General features: G+C 37.7%; 2 protein-coding genes across 2 annotated transcripts; one reads left to right on the forward strand and one right to left on the reverse strand.

Annotated features, from left to right (window-relative positions):
• Positions 1-4,108, reverse strand: LOC134661348 (3-hydroxyacyl-CoA dehydrogenase type-2). The gene is made up of 6 exons (XM_063517386.1): positions 3,966-4,108; positions 2,837-3,001; positions 2,024-2,188; positions 1,380-1,508; positions 603-711; positions 1-224 (listed from the first exon to the last, which is right to left on the reverse strand). The coding sequence occupies exons 1-6, from the start codon at positions 3,972-3,974 to the stop codon at positions 34-36; spliced, it is 768 nt and encodes a 255-aa protein (XP_063373456.1). The 5' UTR covers positions 3,975-4,108; the 3' UTR covers positions 1-33.
• Positions 4,109-10,107: 5,999 nt separating this feature from the next.
• Positions 10,108-10,923, forward strand: LOC134661209 (uncharacterized). The gene is made up of 2 exons (XM_063517176.1): positions 10,108-10,264; positions 10,749-10,923. Exons 1-2 carry the CDS (start codon positions 10,159-10,161, stop codon positions 10,907-10,909), a joined length of 267 nt encoding a protein of 88 aa, XP_063373246.1. The 5' UTR covers positions 10,108-10,158; the 3' UTR covers positions 10,910-10,923.
• Positions 10,924-23,746: the final 12,823 nt, after the last annotated feature.

A 23,746-nucleotide genomic window follows, 5' to 3' on the forward strand; every position in this document is an offset into this window, starting at 1 on the left:
TCCAGACGACTTCTGGTAATGGTAAGTGGGAGTTTAAGGTTGCATCCGGATAGAGCCGTCGAGGCGTATCGTCTCGCCGTTGAGCATGGGGTTCCGTATGATGGCCTCGACGAGGTGCGCGAACTCGCTGGGCAGGCCCAGGCGCGGCGGGAACGGGACCTGCGCCTCCAGCGCTCTGATCGCCGGCTCCGGCATCTGCTCCATCATTGGGGTCCGGAACAACCCTGAACAAAAATTGTGGTTTCTAAATCATTATCTACCACCACCCAACTCCATCCTCTTGTATAATTTTTCGGCAGTATCTTATACTTTTGTATAATTTTCTTTTAGTATGTTGGCGAACAAGCATACAGCCCATCTGATGTACCCATATCCAGGTTACCTAGACGATCTCATTTTTGTTGTTTTTATGAAATGTAGCAAAAGTCTATCAACATCATCCATTTAAGGTAGTACCGTAAAGATATACCTAGTGACGCTAATGAGCGTAGGTAACCGGTCAGATGGCAATTATATTTACTAGAAGTTTGACGATCCCGTTGGCATTATACACAGGAATTCCGCTCCAGATCCCTAAAAAGCCATAATAAATATGTGATTACCTGGAGCAATAGTGACGACGCGGATCCCCTGCTTGGCCAGGTCTCTGGCGATGGGCAGCGTCATGCCCACCACGCCCGCCTTGGACGCCGAATACGCTGCCTGCCCGATCTGCAACGTCATCAACGTTACGATACTTACTAAGATACGAATTAGGCACATCGCGTGTGATCATTAAACTTACGCCATTAAATAACAATAGAAGTGACCACATATAGCGTGTCAAGAACTGGGACGTTTACACAATGCATTTCCTATGGTATACGTATCCATATTAGTCTCAAGCCGGATGGGTGCATAGCTACGGCAAGGTACAGCTTAGGTACACTCAGCTGCAAAAGTGCATGACCACTTTGTAAATATGAATTCCATTCATATTGTGTCAACGCATACACTTTTGCAGCTCGCTATACACCTCCGCCACATTGTCAACGCATTACAATCGATGAATAGAACAAGAATAGTTTGCGTTCCATCAATATTCAGATCCCCCAATATGGAACGGAAGTCGAGTTATTATGACCAGAGGTGTACCTAAGGGTGGTATTCCACCTATCCAATTTATTTGTCAAATGTGTATTTTGTCTCACATTAGACGAAATGACATTGGACAGGTGGAATACCACCCTAAGCCCGATCAAAAATGGATGGAACTGAGACCTGAGTCAAATTAACTTCCGTTCAATAGATGGCGCTGTGAAACACGAGACACCAACGCGCCTAATAAAATTAATGGAACTGAGACCTGCTGCGTTGTTTCATCTGTGTGTTTCATTTACCTGTCCGTCGAAGGCGGCCACGCTGGCGGTGTTGACGATGACGCCGCGCTGGCCGTCCGCGTCGGGCGCGTTCCTGCCGATCATGCCGGCAGCCAGCCGGATCACGTTGAACGTGCCCACCAGATTCACCTGAAATATACGCGTAACGATCAATAGCCTCAATTGTCTCAGTAACGTGCAGCGACTGAGGTTTTACTGCGACCGTAGCCAAGGTGACAATCGTTTATCCACAAACGCCAATCAAAATGTATCAGGATCACGGATGGCACGAAAAGTCATGACATCTTCCATATAGTCTGTGCGGAAATAGTAGAGTCGTGGAATGTATGGGGCCCAATACATTCTACGACTCTTCTCTTTCCGAATAGACTGTACCTACATCATTTAAGTTTCTGTCCACTGATCAACCAAGAGGGGAAAAAAACAGGACGCTGCATTGTAAAATGGTAGTAAGATATATTTATATAAGTAATAAACATACCTAACCAAAGACCACGCTGCTAACAGGATCAGGATGAAGCAGCGATGATGAAGAGTTGTTGTTTTGTGTTATTATTTTGAGGCCTACACTTGCAGAATAATATTTAGAAAGTTTGACTGAACACTCGACATACCTCAACTGTTTTCCGGATATAGGTACCTACCTCAACGGTTTTCTGGAATGTTTTGAGATCGAAAGGCTGGTCTTTCTTGAAGTTGTAGATCCGTTGCGCACTGGCGACGCCGGCGCAGTTGACAGCCACGTCAAGGCGCCCGAAGCGGTCCTTGGTGCTCTGCAGTGCTGTCTTCACGTCAGACTCCGAGGTCACCTGTCGGGAAGGCGGCAGCAATCGTCAAGGGCATATCTGAGCAAATTGTTAAATCAGTTTCGGCCTCTGACAAATGGCGTAGGCTACTCTGTGTCAAGAAGGGTGGCCCATTTAGATCGGTCAGTATGGGAAAATCTGAAACTAAAAGACATACGATGATCTCTTCTTAGGAACCATGTCATCGATTTTAGTAACAAGAAAAACTGCATTCATACATTGAAAAAAAAATGTATGTAAAATGTATTGAAAAAAAAATGGTGGTAATTTCGAAAACTTACTAAAATAAATTAAAGGATATGAAATCAATGCATTTTATTAATTTCAGACATCATGTTTCATAGTAACATTTACTGCTTAAGACCCACACAATCGATATCTCAATAGAAATATTTATAGTTTTATTTTTCAAAATGTTCGGGGTTTGATTCCCGAGCTGATTACACATTTTTTTTAATTGTATGAATGCAGTTTTTCTTGTTACTAAAATCGATGACATGGTTCCTAAGAAGAGATCGTCGTATGTATTTTAGTTTCAGATTTTCCCATACTGACCGATCTATATGGGCCACCCTGTATATACTTATTTATGTCGGCAGCTGGTTTTTACGCTTTACATGCCGGAAATGTTGAACTCGGTTGATTACGTACGTCGACAGGAACGAAAGCGGCGTTCTCGCCCAGCCGCTTTGCAGCGTCGCGGCCGCCGCTGGTGGGCAGGTCGCAGATGACCACGCGCCCGCCCTGCTGCAGCAGCAGCTCGGCCGTGGCCAGCCCCAGCCCCGACCCGCCCCCCGTCACCAACCCGACCAGACCCTGCGCATATAAACAAAACTCATTCAATAACTTGGATACAAATTATGCATCGTAATAGCATATATTCAATTAAGTATTCATCATATTATTATTAGTCAAGGCTATTAGATAAATGGTAAACAAGCTTGACGTGTCTTTTTATTGAAAATCGTCCATGAAAAAAGTTACAGCACAAATATAATAATTATAGCAAGGATATATATTTGCATTATTTTGGTTTCTTAAGTATAATTCCATTTTTTTAAAGCGTATTACAATAAAACAGACGTGTCAAGATTACTACTTATCTAATTACTTACTTAACTTACTTACTTAATTTACTATTTATCTAATTTTATATTAAAGGAAAAAACGGAAAATGTTACGTTTCCGGCAGGACTTGAACCCGCATCCTCCGCAATCCGTGCGTTGCTCTTAACCAATTGAGCTACGGAAGCCTACCAGGACATCGCAAATCTTTCCATCCCTTCTTTTATGCATACACGCCATAAGGGTGGCGTATAGCGATATCTACCGGAAAACGATTACATCTTTGACGGCACCGGAGTCTCATGCTAAAAAAACGAGGTAGGAATAGACACCTATAGCATCCTTTAAATAGAAATTGCATGAAATTTACACTGCCGACTACTAAGGTAAACAGAATTCAAATTTAAATGTAGTTGTGAAGTTTTATAGATTACTACTATTTTATGCTTCTAATAAAGATTAACTAAGTCAAAATATAAAATAAACATATTTTAATTTAAAGTTTGATCAGATAACTGCGCCATGTAATGAAAATTGCATGCAAGTGGTTGCTAGCGTAAACCTTGCTTTAATACAATAAGTACCCCGCCCGCGTACGTTATGTTATATTACTAAATATTTTTAGAGGTTATGCAGTATAAAATAATGGTAGAGTTAGGTAGGTTAGTACAATAAATAGGTATACCTATATCAAGAAGAACGAACAAACACTTACCTTCAACATATTTCCTAATTGAAGACTTTCCAAATCGAGTGATAAATATCAACTGGTTATCAAGTATCAATTTGGATCCATTGTCGCTATCGCGCAACGCAAGTAACCTTTGCTCCCTCGCGCATTTTGTTTACTGACTCGCTGTCGTATTTGTCCAAATGTTCGTGTTGCGTCTCTTTCTTCCCTTGTGTCATGCAGGTAGATGTTCTCTCCATGCATTTTGGTAGAATGGTAGTTACATAACCAGCACTCTGTGAAGATTCGTATACTTTGTTTACAGCCACAGCCACTGGCCGTAGTGGCAGCTCACCGTGCGACTGCCAGCTAGCAGATTTTATGCCCAAAACACACAACCACAAAACCTGTCGGTAGCTAAATGTGCGGCAGTCACGTGACCGCTTCTCTATAGTCGTAGTTCCGGCAATTTCCTCTCTGAATATGAACATAATAGAAAATATTATAGGTATTATACTAGGTATCTTTATCATTATCATAGCTAGGCCCCTACGTTTGATTTTTTCGATTTATTTAATTATTATAGAATAGAATAGAATATCTTTATTGCGCACATGTTGGTGTACAGGTCTTACTCTATAGGTACAATAGTTACATGTTACCCTACAAGGGCATTGCAATTACATGTCCATATAAAATATACACATTATATTAGGTAGAAGCTTTTATAAAAATGTGGGTATAGAATTTGTTTTTTTTGCTCCTAACTTTTAAAACTCCTAAATTTCACAAAAATATTTTCCATTACTCAATACCTATTAAGAGAGGAAAATAAGAACTACGTTTGTTTGGACAATCATTTGTCCACTAAGCATATCTTCTTAATATTAAGAAAAAAAAGCGGCCAAGTGCGAGTCGGACTCGCCCATAAAGGGTTCCGTATTTAGGGGATTTATGACGTATTAAACAAAAACTATGTACTTACTATAGATCTCGTTCAAACCAATTTTCGGTGGAAGTTTGCATGGTAATATACATCATATATTTTTTTTAGTTTTATCATTCTCTTATTTTAGAAGTTACAGGAGGGGGGACACACATTTTACCACTTTGGAAGTGTCTCTCGCGCAAACTATTCAGTTTAGAAAAAAATGATATTAGAATCCTCAATATCATTTTTGAAGACCTATCCATTGTTACCCCACACACGTATGGGTTTGATGAAAAAAAATTTTTGAGTTTCAGTCCTAAGTGCCCCCAAAAATTTTTTTTTTTCTATTTTTGTGTGAAAATCTTAATGCGGTTCACAGAATACATCTGCTTACCAAGTTTCAACAGTATAGTTCTTATAGTTTCGGAAAAAAGTGGCTGTGACATACGGACGGACAGACACACAGACAGACATGACGAATCCATAAGGGTTCCGTTTTTTAGGGTTCCGTACCCAAAGGGTAAAAACGGGACCCTATTACTAAGACTCCGCTGTCCGTCCGTCCGTCCGTCCGTCCGTCTGTCACCAGGCTGTATCTCACGAACCGTGATAGCTAGACAGTTGAAATTTTCACAGATGATGTATTTCTGTTGCCGCTATAACAACAAATACTAAAAACAGAATAAAATAAAGATTTAAGTGGGGCTCCCATACAACAAACGTGATATTTGACCGAAGTTAAGCAACTTCGGGCGGGGTCAGTACTTGGATGGGTGACCGTTTTTTTGCTTGTTTTGCTCTATTTTTTGTTGATGGTGCGGATCCGTGCGCGAGTCCGACTCGCACTTGGCCGGTTTTTTATTGTACCTATATGTACGTATTAGGCTAATCATTATCATCAGTTCATGTTTTATTTCTGTATTCCACCACCATGCACCCCAGGATTTGTCAAAGCTTCTGTGGCGCTGTAGGCTATACGGGAGTCTGCGTAAATCCTAACCAGTGCGTGTGCGAAGGGCGACCTTATTTCTTCTAGCTATGAGCTGGAAATGTTTTCCCACTTTTTTAACACTGGGAACATCTGAAAAATATATCCACTAGTAACTAGTGGATATGTTGGTAGTAACTAGTGACTAGTTACTACCAACATATTTTTGTTTCAAAATAACTCAAATTCCGTTCAATATGGTGGCACTGCAAAACCCGTACCCGAAACCAGAGGGATAAGCGCCGAACAAAAAGGATGCAAACGAGACCTACGTGGCTACCAACCAGTTTGGCACTGACATAAACGCTATCAAGAACGTAACTTACTTTCTATGTATCTCACTCGTACTCGAAAGTAAATTACGTAGACGTTAGCGTATATGTCAGTTTTGACACTGTCAGTGACTCATGGTACTGGTGCGTATAGTGGTGACATGCTGACAATTCGAACGTATATTTTGACATCTACTTAAATAATATTTAAATGATGTCATTTAGTTATCATTCGCGCGTGCATTTCGTTCGTAATTGTCATGTATTTGCATTGCACGAGCGACACAGTAACAAAAAGACATCATTGAGATATCATTTTGATGTCAAAATGTACATTTGAATAGCCACTATACTCTATGTAGAAATAAACTGAATATTGAAGTAACACGATTTTGTATGGACATTGTATTTCATGTATTTTACTTATATTTGTTGTTTAAATGAATTAAATCTAAATATTTGTTTTTCCTTTTATATTTTATATTTTTTTAAATACCTACCTATATAAAGTGTAATTCAATAGAATTTGCGAACTATGTACAACTATGTAAACTAAAGTTACTAGTAATTTGACATTCAGTGTCAATTTTAGTACTTATGGCGGTTTGTTTACATAGTTAGCAACTTCTATTGAATGACACTTTAGGTACCTAATTCGATTTCCTTATTTTTCATTTTTGTGTCAAATCTAAAAAAAACAGTTGATAATCGTTTATCGGATAGGGATCGTCGTTTTGACAATTTTGTTTGCTTTAGGGTAACATTCCATTTCTGACCGCAGCTGCACTACTAGTACTGTACGCGTCGCTGTTACTGTCAATTTCCATAGTAAAATGAACATTACCATTAGTGCAGCTGCGGTTGGAAATGGACTGTCACCTGACGGACTTGCTTAACCACTTTTTTAGGAATAAAAGTATAGGTAAGGAAAGCATAATAAACGCATTTGAGACTTGTCTTATACCTTTAAACGAGCAATTCTTGTTTGTTTATTTATTTATTTATACATATAATATATTTCGGCGATCTCGGAAACAGCTCTAACGATTTCGATGAAATTTACTATATGGGGGTTTTTGGTGGCGCAAAATTGATCTAGCTAGGTCTTATCTCTGGAAAAACGCGCATTTTGAGTTTTTATGTTTTCCGAGCAAAGCTCGGTCTCCCAGATTTTTTATTTAAGACGATTGGAAGGCCCAATGCCCTTGAGCGTCAGGGCGGAGCTAAGCGCTCTGTACCCGCACCACCCGCTTACCCCGCTCGCTGCGATCGTACGTGAATTTTGTATCGCTGCACCGCCACGAGGTTCAAAGAATAAGATACAGCCCAGAGGCATCAAGTGCGCGCTCTAAAAGGTTAAAAAAGTTAAAATGAAGTAAAAGTAATAGCCTCACTCAGTTTTTAACCGTCAGTAGAGCAAAGTATTCAAGCAGTTCAAGAATATCCTATCACTAAGCTAACCTTGCCAAAGCGTGCATGGGAAGCGCTGTAAAAAACGTAAAAAATCGAAGACACTCGACACTCCTTGAATTCCAGTTTCCTCTAGTATTTGTACGAGGTGATTCACTGTTCTAAATGTGAAGGAAAACATTTTACGAACTTTAGTAGACCTTATTCCATTGCAATAAGGTTTACAAACGATACTTTAAGTATACCGCCGTTCTGTTGAACTCGACACAAAGTTTATCAAATATATAAAGGACTATACCTACCTATGCCCTATGCCTCGAAAACAATATTATAACAGAACGCCTTGTCTAGAAGTCCGAGAATTGATAAGAAGTTGCGTTGTGCCGAATTCGCAAACTATAAGGCGTGTTCACATTCTCAAAACATTATTAACCATGGGTAGGTAATATTCACTCGCCATGTGCCTTCCTAACTAGGGACGTGAGAATGCTCTGAAATTGATATCGTATTATATAAATCTGAATACGCTTCCATAACCGTTAGTGACTAACCCTCTAATTTATAAAGCTGCGAACACATTAACCTGCCTTATGCCTTCCCTACAATTAAACCATCACTAGTAGGTAACCATTTTTTTTTTCAAATACATAACTTTCATAAGACATGAGTGTAAGTAAATATGTAACAATAATATTTATAACCAGGCATCGGAGTTTTTGTCGCATGGTAAGACTAATAGCAAGCTGTGGAGTCGACATTTGCCATAAATGTAAACTCTTATTCATACTCATACTCATGATTAATTTTATTTAATATGAGAACAGATTACTAAATAGTTACTACGTATATAAGTTTAATTTATTAAACCTCATTTGTTGCAATAAATGTATGTTTCAATTGGGCGAGTTGTACTTCACAACTCAAGCATACTATGGCAGATTTTTCATAGTCATATTGTAAATCGTTGTATGGCTCTATCCATGCCAAAATTGCAGCTATTTCTGGGTTAGGCATAATAATTAATTATGGAATATTCCTCAACGTATTTACCACATACAGATATAAATAACTACTACGTTTGCAATCACCAGTGATTGACACATCACAAATACTAATCAATTTTATCAACGGTCAGTACCTACATGACATTAGGTCTTTCGCAGCGATGTAGTTTGTATAGTTGTATGTTAAAATCTTGGAGGATATAATCAAACGGAGACGCCATGTCTGTAATTTTCTGTACAAAACAGTCTGCCGATTTTTGCGGGGGAGGGGAACGTCAAATGTATGCGTAACGTAAAAATAGTCATGTCAGATAAACGTCAGTCCATACATTGTGTATGACCGTTGGCCGCCTATTTTCGACAGAGGGGAAAGCCTGTTAATGGCTACTCCGTTTAGTTGTATCCTCCAAGGTTAAAATAGGTGAAGATATGAATTCATAATGTAATAGAAAAATATTTTTTTATATAATTCGACTAAGATAATATACACGACCGACCGTTCTAAAGGCATTTTAAGATAAATTAGATAAATGAGTATGAGTATGAATAAGAGTTTACATTTATGGCAAATGTCGACTCCATAGCTTGCTATTACTCTTACCATGCGACAAAAACTCCGATGCCTGTTTATAACCTTTACCTACTTAATATTGTTTTCATACTAGGGATGTTGCGAATATCCGCATCCGCATCCGCAACCGCGGAACTTCCGCATTATTTTCAACATCCGCATCTGCATCCGCATCCGCATAAAATCGATGCGGATTTAATGCGGATGCGGATGTGGAACAGGTCGGTACAGGAACGTCTTAGCATCGGCGTAAGTGCTAGACTGCTAGGTAATTTAGTCATTAGCCAAAAAAACCTATTAGAAATTAGCAGTCAAGCGTGAGTGGGACTTAATGTACGGAACCCTTGGAACGCGAGTCCGACTCGCACTTGGCCGGTTTTTTGAAATAAAAAATACTAAAATGTAATATTAAATTTGACGTTTTTTATGCACCTATCTTGACATCCGCATCCGCATCCGCATCCGCGGATGTGAGCCTTTAAAAATCCGCATCCGCGGATGTCAAAAAATTGGCATCCGCAACATCCCTGTTTCATACAACGTGTCGAGAAATGTTGTATTTAAAGACGCGAATGATCTGCTTTTATATATGTATTTTATGTAGGTACCTATATCATATATATATTATTGTTTTCAATATGTCCTTATTATCCTTTGCAACGTACGTCGCGAAAAAAAGGTGCAAAAATTGTTACTAGTTTGTACTTGATATTTTATAGTTAATTTTATTAACTTATATACATTTTCAGTAGAAATTAGGATGGCTTATTTTCGCACAAAATCCATCTTACTCGTAATGCTTTTTTGTCATCTACCCCGGGAGGAATACCGACTTTAGTAGATATTTTACCAAAACCCAGTATGTACACTCCGGTAGAAACATTTTTCTTGTGCCTGTTTTCAAAATGGTATCGATAGCCAACTATTTGGACAGTGTGAAACCGCCTTATATAGATTTATAAATGCGGACATGCATCGCGCCCAACATCAGTTCCCGAGTCGTTCCTGAACCAATCAGTCCCGTGTTGGTCCCGTGCCAAGTTCTTTATATCTTTCATCAAAATGAAATTTTTAATTTTCTTGACTTTGGCGGTGATGGCAACCCAGGCGAAGATCCTCATGTCACCCAACAGCCTGTCTGCTGCCATGGAGAGTAATGAAATTGACGGTAAGTTTAAGTAGGTACCTATTCTTACTGTGAAACCTGAACAACCTAAATTTTGATAACGCGATATCGTCATTAGCTGCGAATTAGTTTTAAAAAAATGTGTGAAAATAAGTAACACATTTAAATTCATTTTTTATAGGTAACCATTATAGCAACACCTATAGGTTATAGGTTGGGAGATAACAATACCTACAGACCTAATGTTATCGAGGTTTGAATGTCAGTTTTGCCCCTACTCACCCCATTTTACAGTACCTACATGTACCTAAATAAAATATAAAGTCATAAATTTAAATGGAGTGATTAATATACCTACGCCGACCCGATGTATTAATTACCTTCCAGATCGTTGTGGAGTTCTGACTTATGACAAATTCAATAGTGACAGTATTCTGAACACCATTCCTCTCTAATTACTACCCTGAGCCTGCATTATAAAAAAAATTGCGGGAGTCATATAAAAATCGTGATATTTTCTTAACAGATGCGCCCTTGGCCCAGGCAGCCATGCTGTCGGAGAAGCTATACATCCCGATGTCGCGACTGATGACGTGCAACAACAGCGGCTGCCAGGCCGTCTGCCACGCCCTCGGCTACAAGCACGGCCGGTGTGTCAGCGACACGACGTGCGAGTGCTACAACTAGCACGACAACGTTGGCAGCACCAGGATCGATGCGGTGTAGGCCCAGGCCCGCAGATCTGCCTACTTAGTTATGTGATTTTTTATAATTTTTCGTATAAAAACTAAAATGATAAAATGTTTATGACTTATTATTTTAATTCTTTTTCTCCTTTTCAAAGGATTTTATCATTACTGCTACCGAGCGAGATATGTCAAAGCATCGGTGTCTACGACTAGGTCAAATAACAGCTCTCTCTGTGTATCTCAAACGCCACGGTAGCAGAGGTTTCCTCGAAGTCCCAGTCCCATGAGGTGATGATCATGAGAAGACGGTACACGGTTTGGAGTTTTCGTAATCTTTTTTTTTTTTTTTTCATTTTAAGTGCAGGGATATGTGGCTATACCGCCTTTGTAAACTGGTTAAGTGACTAAAACTACTTCAAGGGCTTATTACAATTCTATCCAGATTCGTTACTTGTCTAAGCGTAAACTCAAGTCTTACTAACTCAACTTAGTATCTAACTGCTAAGCTAACTTGAGCTGTTTTCAATTACCTAAACTAAGTGAGTAGGTAGGTACGTTTAAACAATTTGTGTAAAAATATGGTACAACATGTAGAGTTATATTCTACCACCATAGATAGATAGATCTATTTATTTATTTCTATCTTTCTTCACAATGTTTCTAAATAACATGAATTCACAAAAAGATCGTCATATTGTAAACAATAATACATTAAAATAATTAAGAATTAAGTAAAAAGTATAAAACAATCAAATAATAATAAAAACTAAAGTAAAAGTTAAATACAGTAAAATGAAATGTCAGAGAATGTCAGAGCATAATAAACATACTAAATACAATGTCAAAAAATTACCTATGTATGTCAAAATATAAACTATGTCAAAAAAGTATCTCTTGCAGAGTATAAAGCGGTCAAAATGGTTCAGGCGGAGTATGTCACTTTCTTAGGACGTCACATTCTGAGTTCGTCACTTTCTGACTTTGTCACTTTCTGAGATAGTCACATTCATTTTATGTTTTTATTTAATGCTATCACCCTAGTTAATATAATGTCAGAATGAATAATAATATTGCAAAGTCAAATTAAAATTCCCAATTAACAGTTAAAAATAATAAGAGATAAAAAACAATAAAACATAAAACATATGATATTGTTTCTAGCAATGTTTTCGATCACACCAATAATCGTACTGTGAATAGTAAAATGCTAAATCTATAACATATTTTTAAAGTTTAGATGCCACTCCTAGTTAAGTGTGAATAGCTTTAGAATGCAGAAATATAACTAGCTCAATTTCTAACTTATCTACGTAATTATTCTGGTTGGAACTTCTCCTATTTGACGTTAAATACCTACCTACTTGCTAATGACTAAAACGCACACATATAGTATTACAGTTCTGACGAACACACAAGTTTTCTCTCCTGTGGACAATATAGTTAACAGCTTGTGAGCATGTAGGAAATGATTTTATCATACTTATCCTAATAAAAAAAGCGGCCAAGTGCGAGTCGGACTCGCCCATGAAGGGTTCCGTATTTAGGCGATTTATGACGTATTAAAAAAAAACTACTTACTAGATCTCGTTCAAACCAATTTTCGGTGGAAGTTTACACGGTAATGTACATCATATATTTTTTTTAGTTTTATCATTCTGTTATTTTAGAAGTTACAGGGGGGGGGACACACATTTTACCACTTTGGAAGTGTCTCTCGCGCAAACTATTCAGTTTAGAAAAAAATGATATTAGAAACCTCAATATCATTTTTGAAGACCTATAGATACCCCACACGTATAGGTTTGATGAAAAAAAAAATTTGAGTTTCAGTTCTAAGTATAGGGAACCCCAAAAATTTATTGTTATTTTCTATTTTTGTGTGAAAATCTTAATGCGGTTCACAGAATACATCTTACCAAGTTTCAACAGTATAGTTCTTATAGTTTCGGAGAAAAGTGACTGTGACATACACGGACAGACGGACAGACAGACAGACAGACAGACAGACATGACGAATCTATAAGGGTTCCGTTTTTTGCCATTTGGCTACGGAACCCTAAAAAGGTAGGTACTTCAATTTACAACTGCTACTAGTATTAAGTATTATAGAATCAAACTTCAATTTCTATGAATATAATGCAGTTTTATTAATTACTCTTGTTTTGATGAGCTTAATCATGTATCTCCAGTAACACAATCGTATTCCCTCCGAAAAACATATCTGACAGTTCTCCATAAAAAACTAAACAGTCATAAACACAACAACCACAGATTATAAAGCCGGGTGCATACTACACGGCTTCACCAGTATAAGGCCACGTACAGGTAACAGGATACTCATTACTGTGATGCTTACAGTATGCTAGTACTAGTAGGTGCCTATACGTATACTTATTAAACAATCTAAGTAGGTACCTAACAGGTATGATGTCACACCACGTATACCTACACCACACCCAATAGGGAAGTAATTAAGAATCCAGAGGGCCTACCGCGAACCACGTTCAACGTGTTACCTCCCTGTCACACTTACGTACGAATTTACAAGTGCGACAGAGAGGCAACACGTCGAACGTGGTTCGCGGTAGGAGCTCTGAAATCAAGGCGTCGGATATCTCGACATCTTATTATAATGATTCCGAATATCTAGTAACCTGGTGTCACAGTGAAGGTACTCTGCTGGTGCAGGGTAGGGTATTCTGTTATCCCGCATTCCGCGAGACCCGTCGAGTTTCTAATTAAGCTACCGGCATGTGTTTACGTAACGTTGATGCCCAGATAACCTATGGGACCTTATGAGAATATAGTTCAGATCCGGAAACCGCTACCAACTTTTAGTATGTTGTTGGGTATTGGGTCTCCAAAACTGCCGGGGAGGCAGCAGCGCCGGCCATCTACTTCAGCGGAATGACGTCATCAAAATGACTCCCGCCTCGTTGCGAATACTGCAAATTGCACCCAAAATATGCATTGCACATACACATGTGGGGTATTAAATGAAATTCAGTTTACTATAAAACTATATTTAATTTATACACTGTGTACCTACCAAAATACAGTTTAAGAGTAATTCACAAAGAAATCAAAATGATGTAAAAAAATATCAATTAAATTTGGGTTTCACAACCAAACCAAAAGTCGAACGTTAAAACAATGTACTATATAACATACACAACAACATGCATTCATGACGTCTCAAGCGGTACATATATGTAATTTTTTTTAAATCTGAGCTAAATTATGGAAATTATGCATCAAAATGTAGGTATTCGCCAAAACAAAAATGCCTTAAAATTAAAAAAAAAACAAAATTGGTCATTTTCAGGACAATCCGCATAAGCTCCTAGCATGTTATTAGAAATATTAAATAGGATCATAAAATTGCTGGGAGACAATCTCTGCCTTAGTGATAAATAATGGCGTCATACATGTGACCAATGCCGAAATTTGTAAAATATAAATTATAACTATACTAAGTATGAGTCATACCATAGAGAAAAAAATACATAGAGTGTTCACTCCATACATCAGTCTTAGTACCAAAAAGACTATTAGCATCTAGCAGCGGAACTATCAGTACTGCTACTTCTTGACAATAGATGTAGCACCGACCGGAAAGTCTTATGCTGTCGAGATAAGACTTAAGGACGGTCGGTGCTACATCTATTGTCAAGTAGCAGTACTGATAGTTCCGCTACTCGATGCTAGAATTGCTAGATGTAGACTGAAATTAATAGTCTGAACCTGAACTGATGTATGGAGTGAGCACTCTTGTCTTTATTTCTCTATGGTCATACATACACGTATTCGTTAATACATTATTTATAAAAAACAATACTTAAACTGTTATGCATTTTGGTACACAGTGTATAAATATAAATGAAATATAGCATATTTAATTGGCTTTCATTTAATACCCCAGACGTGTATAGGTACTGTGCAATGCATATTTTGGGTGCAATATGCAATATTCGCAACGAAGTAGATGGCTGGCGCCGCTGTCTCCCGGCAGTTTTGGAGACCCAATACCATGCCCAAAAACATACTAAAAGTTGGTACCTAGCGGTATCCGGATCTGAACTATCTCTTCGACCGTTTCCCATAAGGCATAGTACTAAGATGACGGTGAACGGATGAGTTGAGGCGGCGCTGGTTTGGTACCGTGCTTGTAGGTGTGCCTACCGTTAAGTAGTACCTACCAGTGTTGGCCGAAAGTTAATGCAAATTGAAAATGCTGGCCATTAACCATTATAAATTGAATCGTAAACTATAATCGTCCGATACGGTTTAAGGTTCAATTTATAATGGTTAATGGCCAACATTTTCAATTCGCATTAACTTTCGGCCAACACTGGTACCTACCTACTTTTCATAATGTTTGTTATTGTCTGTGTGCATCTGCAAGACTACTAAAGTCTGTGCGGAAAGAGCAGAGTCGTGGAATGTATGGGGCCCAATACATGTGAGCGAAGGTGCTGTGGAAGGGCACGCAGTGACGCAATTAATATCTACCGGCCGGAAGCCACAACCTTTTGGCCGCCGGACCTAGCCCGCAAAGACGCTCTCTCACACGCCAGAGTAAATTTTAAGTAAACAACTAATAAAAAGTTTAGGGATTGCAAATAGTGATATCGATATTTACAATTTATGGTTAAAATCTTCTCAATTTGGCTTTGTTCTTAACCAACTTTAATTTATCTCGACAATGCCAAAAATTAACATATTTTTACACACGACAATATTAAAAATAAAGGTCTTTATCATTCAAAACAACCACTAAACAATATCGATTCATGACGTAATATCACTGCACTAGGCTGTACGAGAAGTCTTTTATACAAGACAACGGCGCGCATGGACTGGCCGCAGTGCAGCCCGACAAGGACTGTTTCCGCACGGATTAAGTAATAATAGTCTCTCGGTCAACGGCGTAAGCGCTCGTCGGTACGTAAACTTTATAAGCGTAACATTAGAGCCGCGCATAGTGTGTCGATAATATAAATGTACCGGAACTGCATTGGGGAAAATTACACGTGGGTTGAATTGTCAATGAGTGAAGAACAATAATATTTATTCAGTCATTTATTAATGTAATAGTTTGAAAAACAATTTAATAGTAGCATACCTAGCTTTACTTTATATCCTAACTCCTTATCAACGAACAATTAGGAGTTTTTTTACTTTCCATCCTAACTTCTTATCAAAAAATAATCAGCTGTCCTTTTTCGGTTTGGTTCCTGTGTTTTTCGGTTCGAGTGAACAAAGAAAATTTTAAGGGTTATAAACCTTCACATAATAAACGCTCGGCGCGCGGCGCGTCCTTTGTTCCTACGTGTGATTTAAAAAAGTGTGGTATTTATATACACTTGAACACGTGTGCGTGACTAAAAATATGCACGTGAAAATTGTAATCATCTATAATTTAAAATGACTCACTGCAGGGGTATCACTCCCCACTACACTAGCATGTCAAAATGAATCATTTGTTCTACAAATAGACCACAAGGACAGATTTACTTGTCAGTTGTCTGACTCTACTATCTACAGCTGAAGAAGCTCCCTGAACTTCAGCTATAGTTATGCCTGTCTCTCTCTCGTTTTACGTAATCTAGTTACTGGTTACCACCAATAGGCATTTAACAAGTGTTCAGATGCTTAAATAAAACGAGATTTGCGATTTGATATTTATTTTGAATATTCTCATATCGATTCTCATTCCCATCCCTAGCTGTCTTGTATACAAGACAACGGCGACGAGAAACATGAAAAACGTTGAAAACTGGAGCAAATTCTTTGATAGCCTTATTATAAAAGAATGGATTTATATAGCTGCTTTAAATGCATTTTTTATTAAAAACAAAGACCTAAAACATTAAAATGAGTGTAATTTTTTTTACAATTAATATTTTTTTCACATTTACCGAGCGGTTGAATTTGTCTCGTGTATACAAGACAGCGGCGCCAGTGTACCTACCGTTCTATCGTTGTCTTGTATACATGCCAACGGCGCTCAAAGGGTTAAAACATCAACTCTGTGACGAGATGTTATTAAATTAAGTTAGGTATACATTTCTCTTACTCCGTGGGACCGTCATTGTAGCTCGCACGGCCCTCGCAGACAGCAGTCCCATTGATATGTTACTCTTAAATATAATTCTCAGTATCTCACTGCTTACCATTTCTAACGGAAAGGAAAGTAGTAAAAAGATAATAAACAGTGAAGATTCGTCGAATGAAGATAGGAAATCGTATTTAAACGAGAAACTAAAAACAGTACGGCCATCGAAGGGCGAAGTGGTAGTTGAACAATTTGTGGAAACCCTAATGTCCAGTGAAAGATATTTGAAGTTGGTGGAGACCGTCGAGCGAAAGTTGACCCATCTCGACAATAGTTTTCACGAAAAGACATCCAGTGTCATGAAATATTTAACGGAAATCCTGAGGTTTTTACAACCCTTACCTGACATGGAAGAGTTGCTGAAATCTGTTCGGATGAGCCTCGAGTCTGTGTCTGAGACCCTGGATCACATGCCGAGTAAGTACCTATTAGTTTGTACCTATCATTTGTGCATGAATGTAACGTGGTAGAAATAAATACAGATCCAATTTTCACCGTGGCCACATTTGAAACCGGTGAGCTGTGGGTATAGGCTCCATTAGAGGATGGCGGATAAAAAAAGAAATAACAAACCAATAGGGGTTACCTCTGACCCATTACACCCTGTAGAGCAGTGGTTCGTAACCTGGGGGTAATTACCCCCGTGGGGGTAAAACTGGTATTTTACGGGGGTAATAAGCTAACCTAATATAACAATACAACAAACGTACACGTTTTATTTTTTATTACCATTGGGAGGAGGGGTAAAATCAGGTTCCCTAGTTTGTCATAGGGGTAACCGGACTGAAAAGGTTAGGAACCACTGCTGTAGAGGGTCAGAGGTTGAAGTAAATCAAATAATCTTTTTAAATACCGTAAAACACCCTAATCTCGCGGAATCTCGCTTGTCAAGCCAAACATCGCCTAAATTAAAAATATTAAATTTTCTACTAAAATTGGTATCAAACGTGGCATATTTAACTACCATATCTATTGGGAAATTTATTTGTGGCAACACTGCTGTTACTTTTTTGTGTCTACCTTCAGCTTGTTCACTTTTAAAGTGTCTTAAAGAGTGTTAGGTTAGGTTAGGTTAGACAAAGATTTTTTTGCTCGTGAATACTTCTGTCTCCAGCGGCACATGTTTAACAGGTGAGTCAACAAAATACTTCAATCTATAATCGAAATTTAATGATCTTTCGCATGAAATAATTAGTTTTCACGTATCCCTCGTAATTAAAAAGTTATCTTGTAATATGTCACCTGAGAGGTCAAAACGCCATGTTCCTTCCAAATTTCGCCTACCCCTAGGGTTGTCACTTTAATGAAAAAAAAAATAGGAACTCGTTGCGTTTTTTTTTGTATTTCAAAATGTCTTACGTACTGTACAAAAACATGACAAATAAAACAATAAATAAAAACAACTTAAAATTACAATTAAACTAAATACAAACTAAAAACTATTCTAAAAACTAAAATTATTATTCTAAGCTAAACTAAAATTAACCTAAATCTAAAAAAAACGGCCAAGTGCGACTCGCCCATGAAGGGTTCCGTATTTAGGGGATTTATAACGTATTAAAAAAAACTACTTACTAGATCTCGTTCAAACCAATTTTCGGTGGAAGTTTGCATGGTAATGTACATCATATATTTTTTTTAAGTTTTATTATTCTCTTATTTTAGAAGTTACAGGGGGGGGGGACACATTTTACCACTTTGGAAGTGTCTCTCGCGCAAACTATTCAGTTTAGAAAAAAATGATATTACAAACCTCAATATCATTTTTGAAGACCTATCCATAGATACCCCACACGTATGGGTTTGATGAAAAAAAAAATTAGTTTCAGTTTTAAGTATGGGGACCCCCAAATTTTATTGTTTTTTTTTCTATTTTTGTGTGAAAATCTTAATGCGGTTCACAGAATACGTCTACTGACCAAGTTTCAACAGTATAGTTCTTATAGTTTCGGAAAAAAGTGGCTGTGACATACGGACGGACAGACGGACAGACAGACAAGACGAATCCATAACGGTCCTGGTTGACTAATTTCAGAATGGCCGATTCACGTGTTTATTGTGTTGTGTTCAGGTCATTCTGAAATTTTAACTGAGTCATGTCATGTGGTGTTTTTGTTGACCTTATTTTTTGAGTACCTAGACCATGCGTTTGTAAATGGATTATACAAAGTTATTTTCTTGTGTCGTGGTATTTTACAAGATAACTTGAATCGTGATATAAAATATTTAGTTACTTATTGGGTCACTACAAACCTTTATTTTCGATCATGCACACTCAGTTGCAAAATTGCATGGACACTTGATTAGTACATGCAATTATGCAGCTTGATTTATCTATGTTTCACCTAACGTAAGTGGGATTTTTGTTAAGTAAGTACTTAATTAATATTACTCTTTAAATACATTTTGTCATGAGTCATGGTTGTTTTCTATGTATTTAAGTATTTGTATATTATGTATATCGTTGTCTGAGTACCCACAACACAAGCTTTTTTTAACTTACCGTGGGGCTTAGTCAATTTGTGTAATAATGTCCTATACATTTTTTTTTTGTGGTTGATTTTGAAATGATATTTTTTTCTCATACCTATATGATTTATGACATGAAAACCAAAAACCCTCTTTAATTGCGACAGTTGGTTAAAAACATGATTTTTGACAACCCTGAACGATCGTAGTAATATGTATGAAAACACGCTGGATGTCTTCCTATTTTCGCCTATGATGAAAATATGTGCGTAATAGGACCTTAATAACACCGGCGTACGATTCAATATAAATTACGTCAATCATACAGAGGGTAGAACTTAATTTTAATGGAATGTGCCTATGTTCAGTCATGTTTGATAGGGTAGGCGAAATTAGGCAAAAAGATGAAACTTCGCCTATTGTCTTTGAGCTCCTTTTTTAGGTATAATTATACATACAATTGGGTTATTTTTAAATTAAATTTAGGTGTTATCATTATATATACCATTTAGATACTAGTGATGACACAATAAACATGTACCCTAAGAGGAAACTTCAAAAATATGTCAAAAAGTAGGCGAAAATAGGGTGTTTTACGGTACCTACTATTAATTTTTTATCTAGCTACACATACAATACCTATATATCATAAACCCTTTATGATGCGTTAATAAACCTCAAATAATGACCACAAGTAATATTAACATTTTCATTAAAAAATCATCATTTAAAAGTCAATTCTACCAGCGACAATAAGAAGCCAACACAAAATTGACGTTTGATTACTTTGCCTCACATGTGAATAAAATGCAACTTTGCTATTCGTTTTTAAACAATCAAGATAGCCTTTACCAGTTGGTGTAGTGAAAACAATTACTTAGGGCCAGTTGCACCATCCGCACTTGACAGACTATGATCAACGTCACCCGGCGCGCCGTGGCGGTTTACTATGAAACTTTCCATACAATAAAATTTAGCGCGCTCTTTAACGATGGCGACAGTTTGGTGCAACCGACCCTTAATGTACTTTTAGGTACTTAAGAGTCCATCAACGTGCACACTAGCGCCACTGCTAAATAATCGTGATTATTTAAATTTAACGAGATATATTTAAAAAACCGGCCAAGTGCGAGTCGGACTCGCGCAAGGAGGGTTCCGCACCATCAACAAAAAATAGAGCAAAACAAGCAAAAAACGGTCACCCATCCAAGTACTGACCCCGCCCGACGTTGCTTAACTTTGGTCAAAAATCACGTTTGTTGTATGGGAGCCCCACTTAAATCTTTATTTTATTCTGTTTTTAGTATTTGTTGTTATAGCGGCAACAGAAATACATCATCTGTGAAAATTTCAACTGTCTAGATATCACGGTTCGTGAGATACAGCCTGGTGACAGACGGACGGACGGACGGACGGACAGCGGAGTCTTAGTAATAGGGTCCCGTTTTTACCCTTTGGGTACGGAACCCTAAAAAGAGGGCCGCTACGTACTACACCTTTTGAATACATCAAACTAGTTTCTATGTTGCTTTTTTTAAATATCTTTCGTTAAATTGAAATAATCACGTTTATTTAGCAGTGGCGCTTCTAGGGCTTCCAAATACCGGACTTCTCACAATACCGGTATTAATACCGAAACTGTCTTCATAAATACCGGGATCCCGGGATCCCGGTATTGGATATGAATCGCTTAAAAATATATAGTTTTATTAAAAAAGGGAATTAGAAAGGCTCACTGGAATACCAGATATGTCCTAAAAGCTATTACAACAATAAACAATCAATGTTGCCATCTGCAATAATATTATTTCACACTCCAGGTTGGCAATAATATTATCCAATTTGTTGACTTCACCTCGCCAGTCACATTAATTTGTAGTCCAAATTAACCAAACAAACAACATTTTTTCAAATTTCCGTCTAAAATGGTTACAGTTATCCTTGCTCTTTCGTTTTATTATTTGATAAAATTATGAGAACTAATAATGTTAATGTCACTATCATCATATTCATCACTCACATAACTTCAGGATTCATCCACCACCAACCACCAAATATTTATCTGACGCATACCTAGGCAACGATCTTGTTTCAATAATAAAATGAGGGCTAGAGACCAGTTAGAGTTAGACCAAGTAAAGTCTGCAACGATTTTGATAGCATACGCAGTACGCAGTGCAAGTGTTATTTGTACGTCATAATTTCATAGAGGTTTGACGTTTAAAATAACACTTGCACTGCGCGTGCTATAAAAATCATTGCAGACTTTTCTTAGTCTAACTCTAGATGCGTCTGACGTTTAGTAAGCTTTTTGATACAGCCGAATATAATTGATTTAAAGGGTTTATACTGCGCATTTCCCTCGTTTTTAAAAATACCGGGATTCCGGTATTGCCTTTAAAAATACCGGTATTGAAAAAGGCGTTTAAAAAGACTGGATCCCGGTATTTCGGGATCCCGGGATCCCGGTATTAGAAGCCCTAGGCGCTACTGTGCACGTTGATGGGCTCTTAAATGGTAATTACCAGGGAACAAAAGATATAGCGCGCCACGCACACATCGCGGAATGAAAAGGGTGAAAACGCAAAATACGTTTTACTTAGGTGCCCTTAAAATAAGTCTTTTAGAAATTGCTATAGGTACCTACTTCTCGCACCGGATGACGGTCCATATGATATTTCCTTCCTCATGGATTCCATCATCAGAACTTGATTTTGATAAAAATACATTATATATATTTATATACATTCAACCAAAAAAAAAACGTTCCAAATCGGTTCAGAAATGACGGAGTACTGAGGTAACATACAAACAAAAAAATATACGGTCGTCGAATTGATAAACCTCCTCCTTTTTTGAAGTCTGCAATGGTATGGACTACCGCCGTACTGAACTAAAAATTATTGAAACTTCGATGATTTTTTAGGGTTAGGTACCTCAAAACGAAAAAACGGAACCCTTATAGGATCACTTTGTTGTCCGTCCGTCCGTCTGTCTCTGTCAAGTCAAGACTCTTTATTTCGGGAATGCGTGGAGGTATCGAGTTGAAATGTAAACCACATAGGTACTTCAAGTCTACGGTCCCTTGAAGCTGTGAACACAAACAAACTTCGAACTTCAAAGTTTTCCTACAAAAGATGCCGTATCTTTTATGCTACAAAAATAGTAGATTGTTAACCAAGGGTGGAAAGTGAACCATTTCACCCGAGATATTTTGGCGCTCGAACGAAGAGAGAGCGCCAATAGTTCGAGGGTGAGATGGTTACTGTTACCCGAGTTAAACACTCTACTTTTCATTTCGACTATGAGGAAAGTCAAACACGAGAAATGTAGGTTTATTATTGGTAAGTATTTATGAAGTTTTTCAAGTTCACTTGATGCTTTGTATTTATCACTGATTTTAAGCATATGGTAATTGCTCCAAAGTGTGGAAGGTACCTAATTGATGTAAACGGCGCCAATTTCAGTCATATATGGCTGTTAGTCGTTGCTCTAAGTATAAATTTAAAAAAAAATTACTTTCCACCCTAGGGTGGGAAATGCAATTTTCCATGCCTATGAAAGGTGAACTTTCCGAACAGGAGAGATGAAAAGGTATATATTTCGACACTCTCAAGGGAATCAAAATTGATAGTACCCTATCAATTTCCCTATTAATCGTTGATCTAGAACTATGAAATTTGGCAAGTAATATCATCTTATACTACAAATACGGAGAATATTTGAAAACTGTAAATCTGTAGAAGCCTGTTATGTGCGGAAAGAGAAGAGTCGTGAAATGTATGGCATCCAATACGACTACATTCTACGACTCTTCACTTTCCGCACAGACTCTATTTAAAAAAAAATGTACGAAACCCTCGGTGGGATGACTCGCATCTAGCTGGGTTTTTTTTTCTATAGAGCCAACTTTAACCTAGTACGGGTTCGGTAAGAGTCTATTGCTGCAAATATATAATACCTACCTACTCTAATTAACGTGGGATTTTGTTTATGGTATATTTCTATTTGGCAATTTTGGCATCGATTGAAATTATTATTATAACAATTCAATACCTACCTATCCAAAGTAGGTACAATTTTGCTCTAGGCCTCTCTTTCGTCGAGTCCAATATGAACATTAGTTTACTCTAAACTCGACCTATCGAAAGAACTGTAAGTAATTCACCTTAACCAATAACCCTACTTCGGCAGTCGGGTAAAAAGGCGGCCGTGGGTAAAGTAAAGCGGTTAGTAGATAGGTACGTA

This window comes from Cydia amplana, chromosome Z (genome assembly GCF_948474715.1).
Source record: "Cydia amplana chromosome Z, ilCydAmpl1.1, whole genome shotgun sequence".
Classification (NCBI taxonomy): Eukaryota; Metazoa; Arthropoda; class Insecta; order Lepidoptera; family Tortricidae; genus Cydia; species Cydia amplana.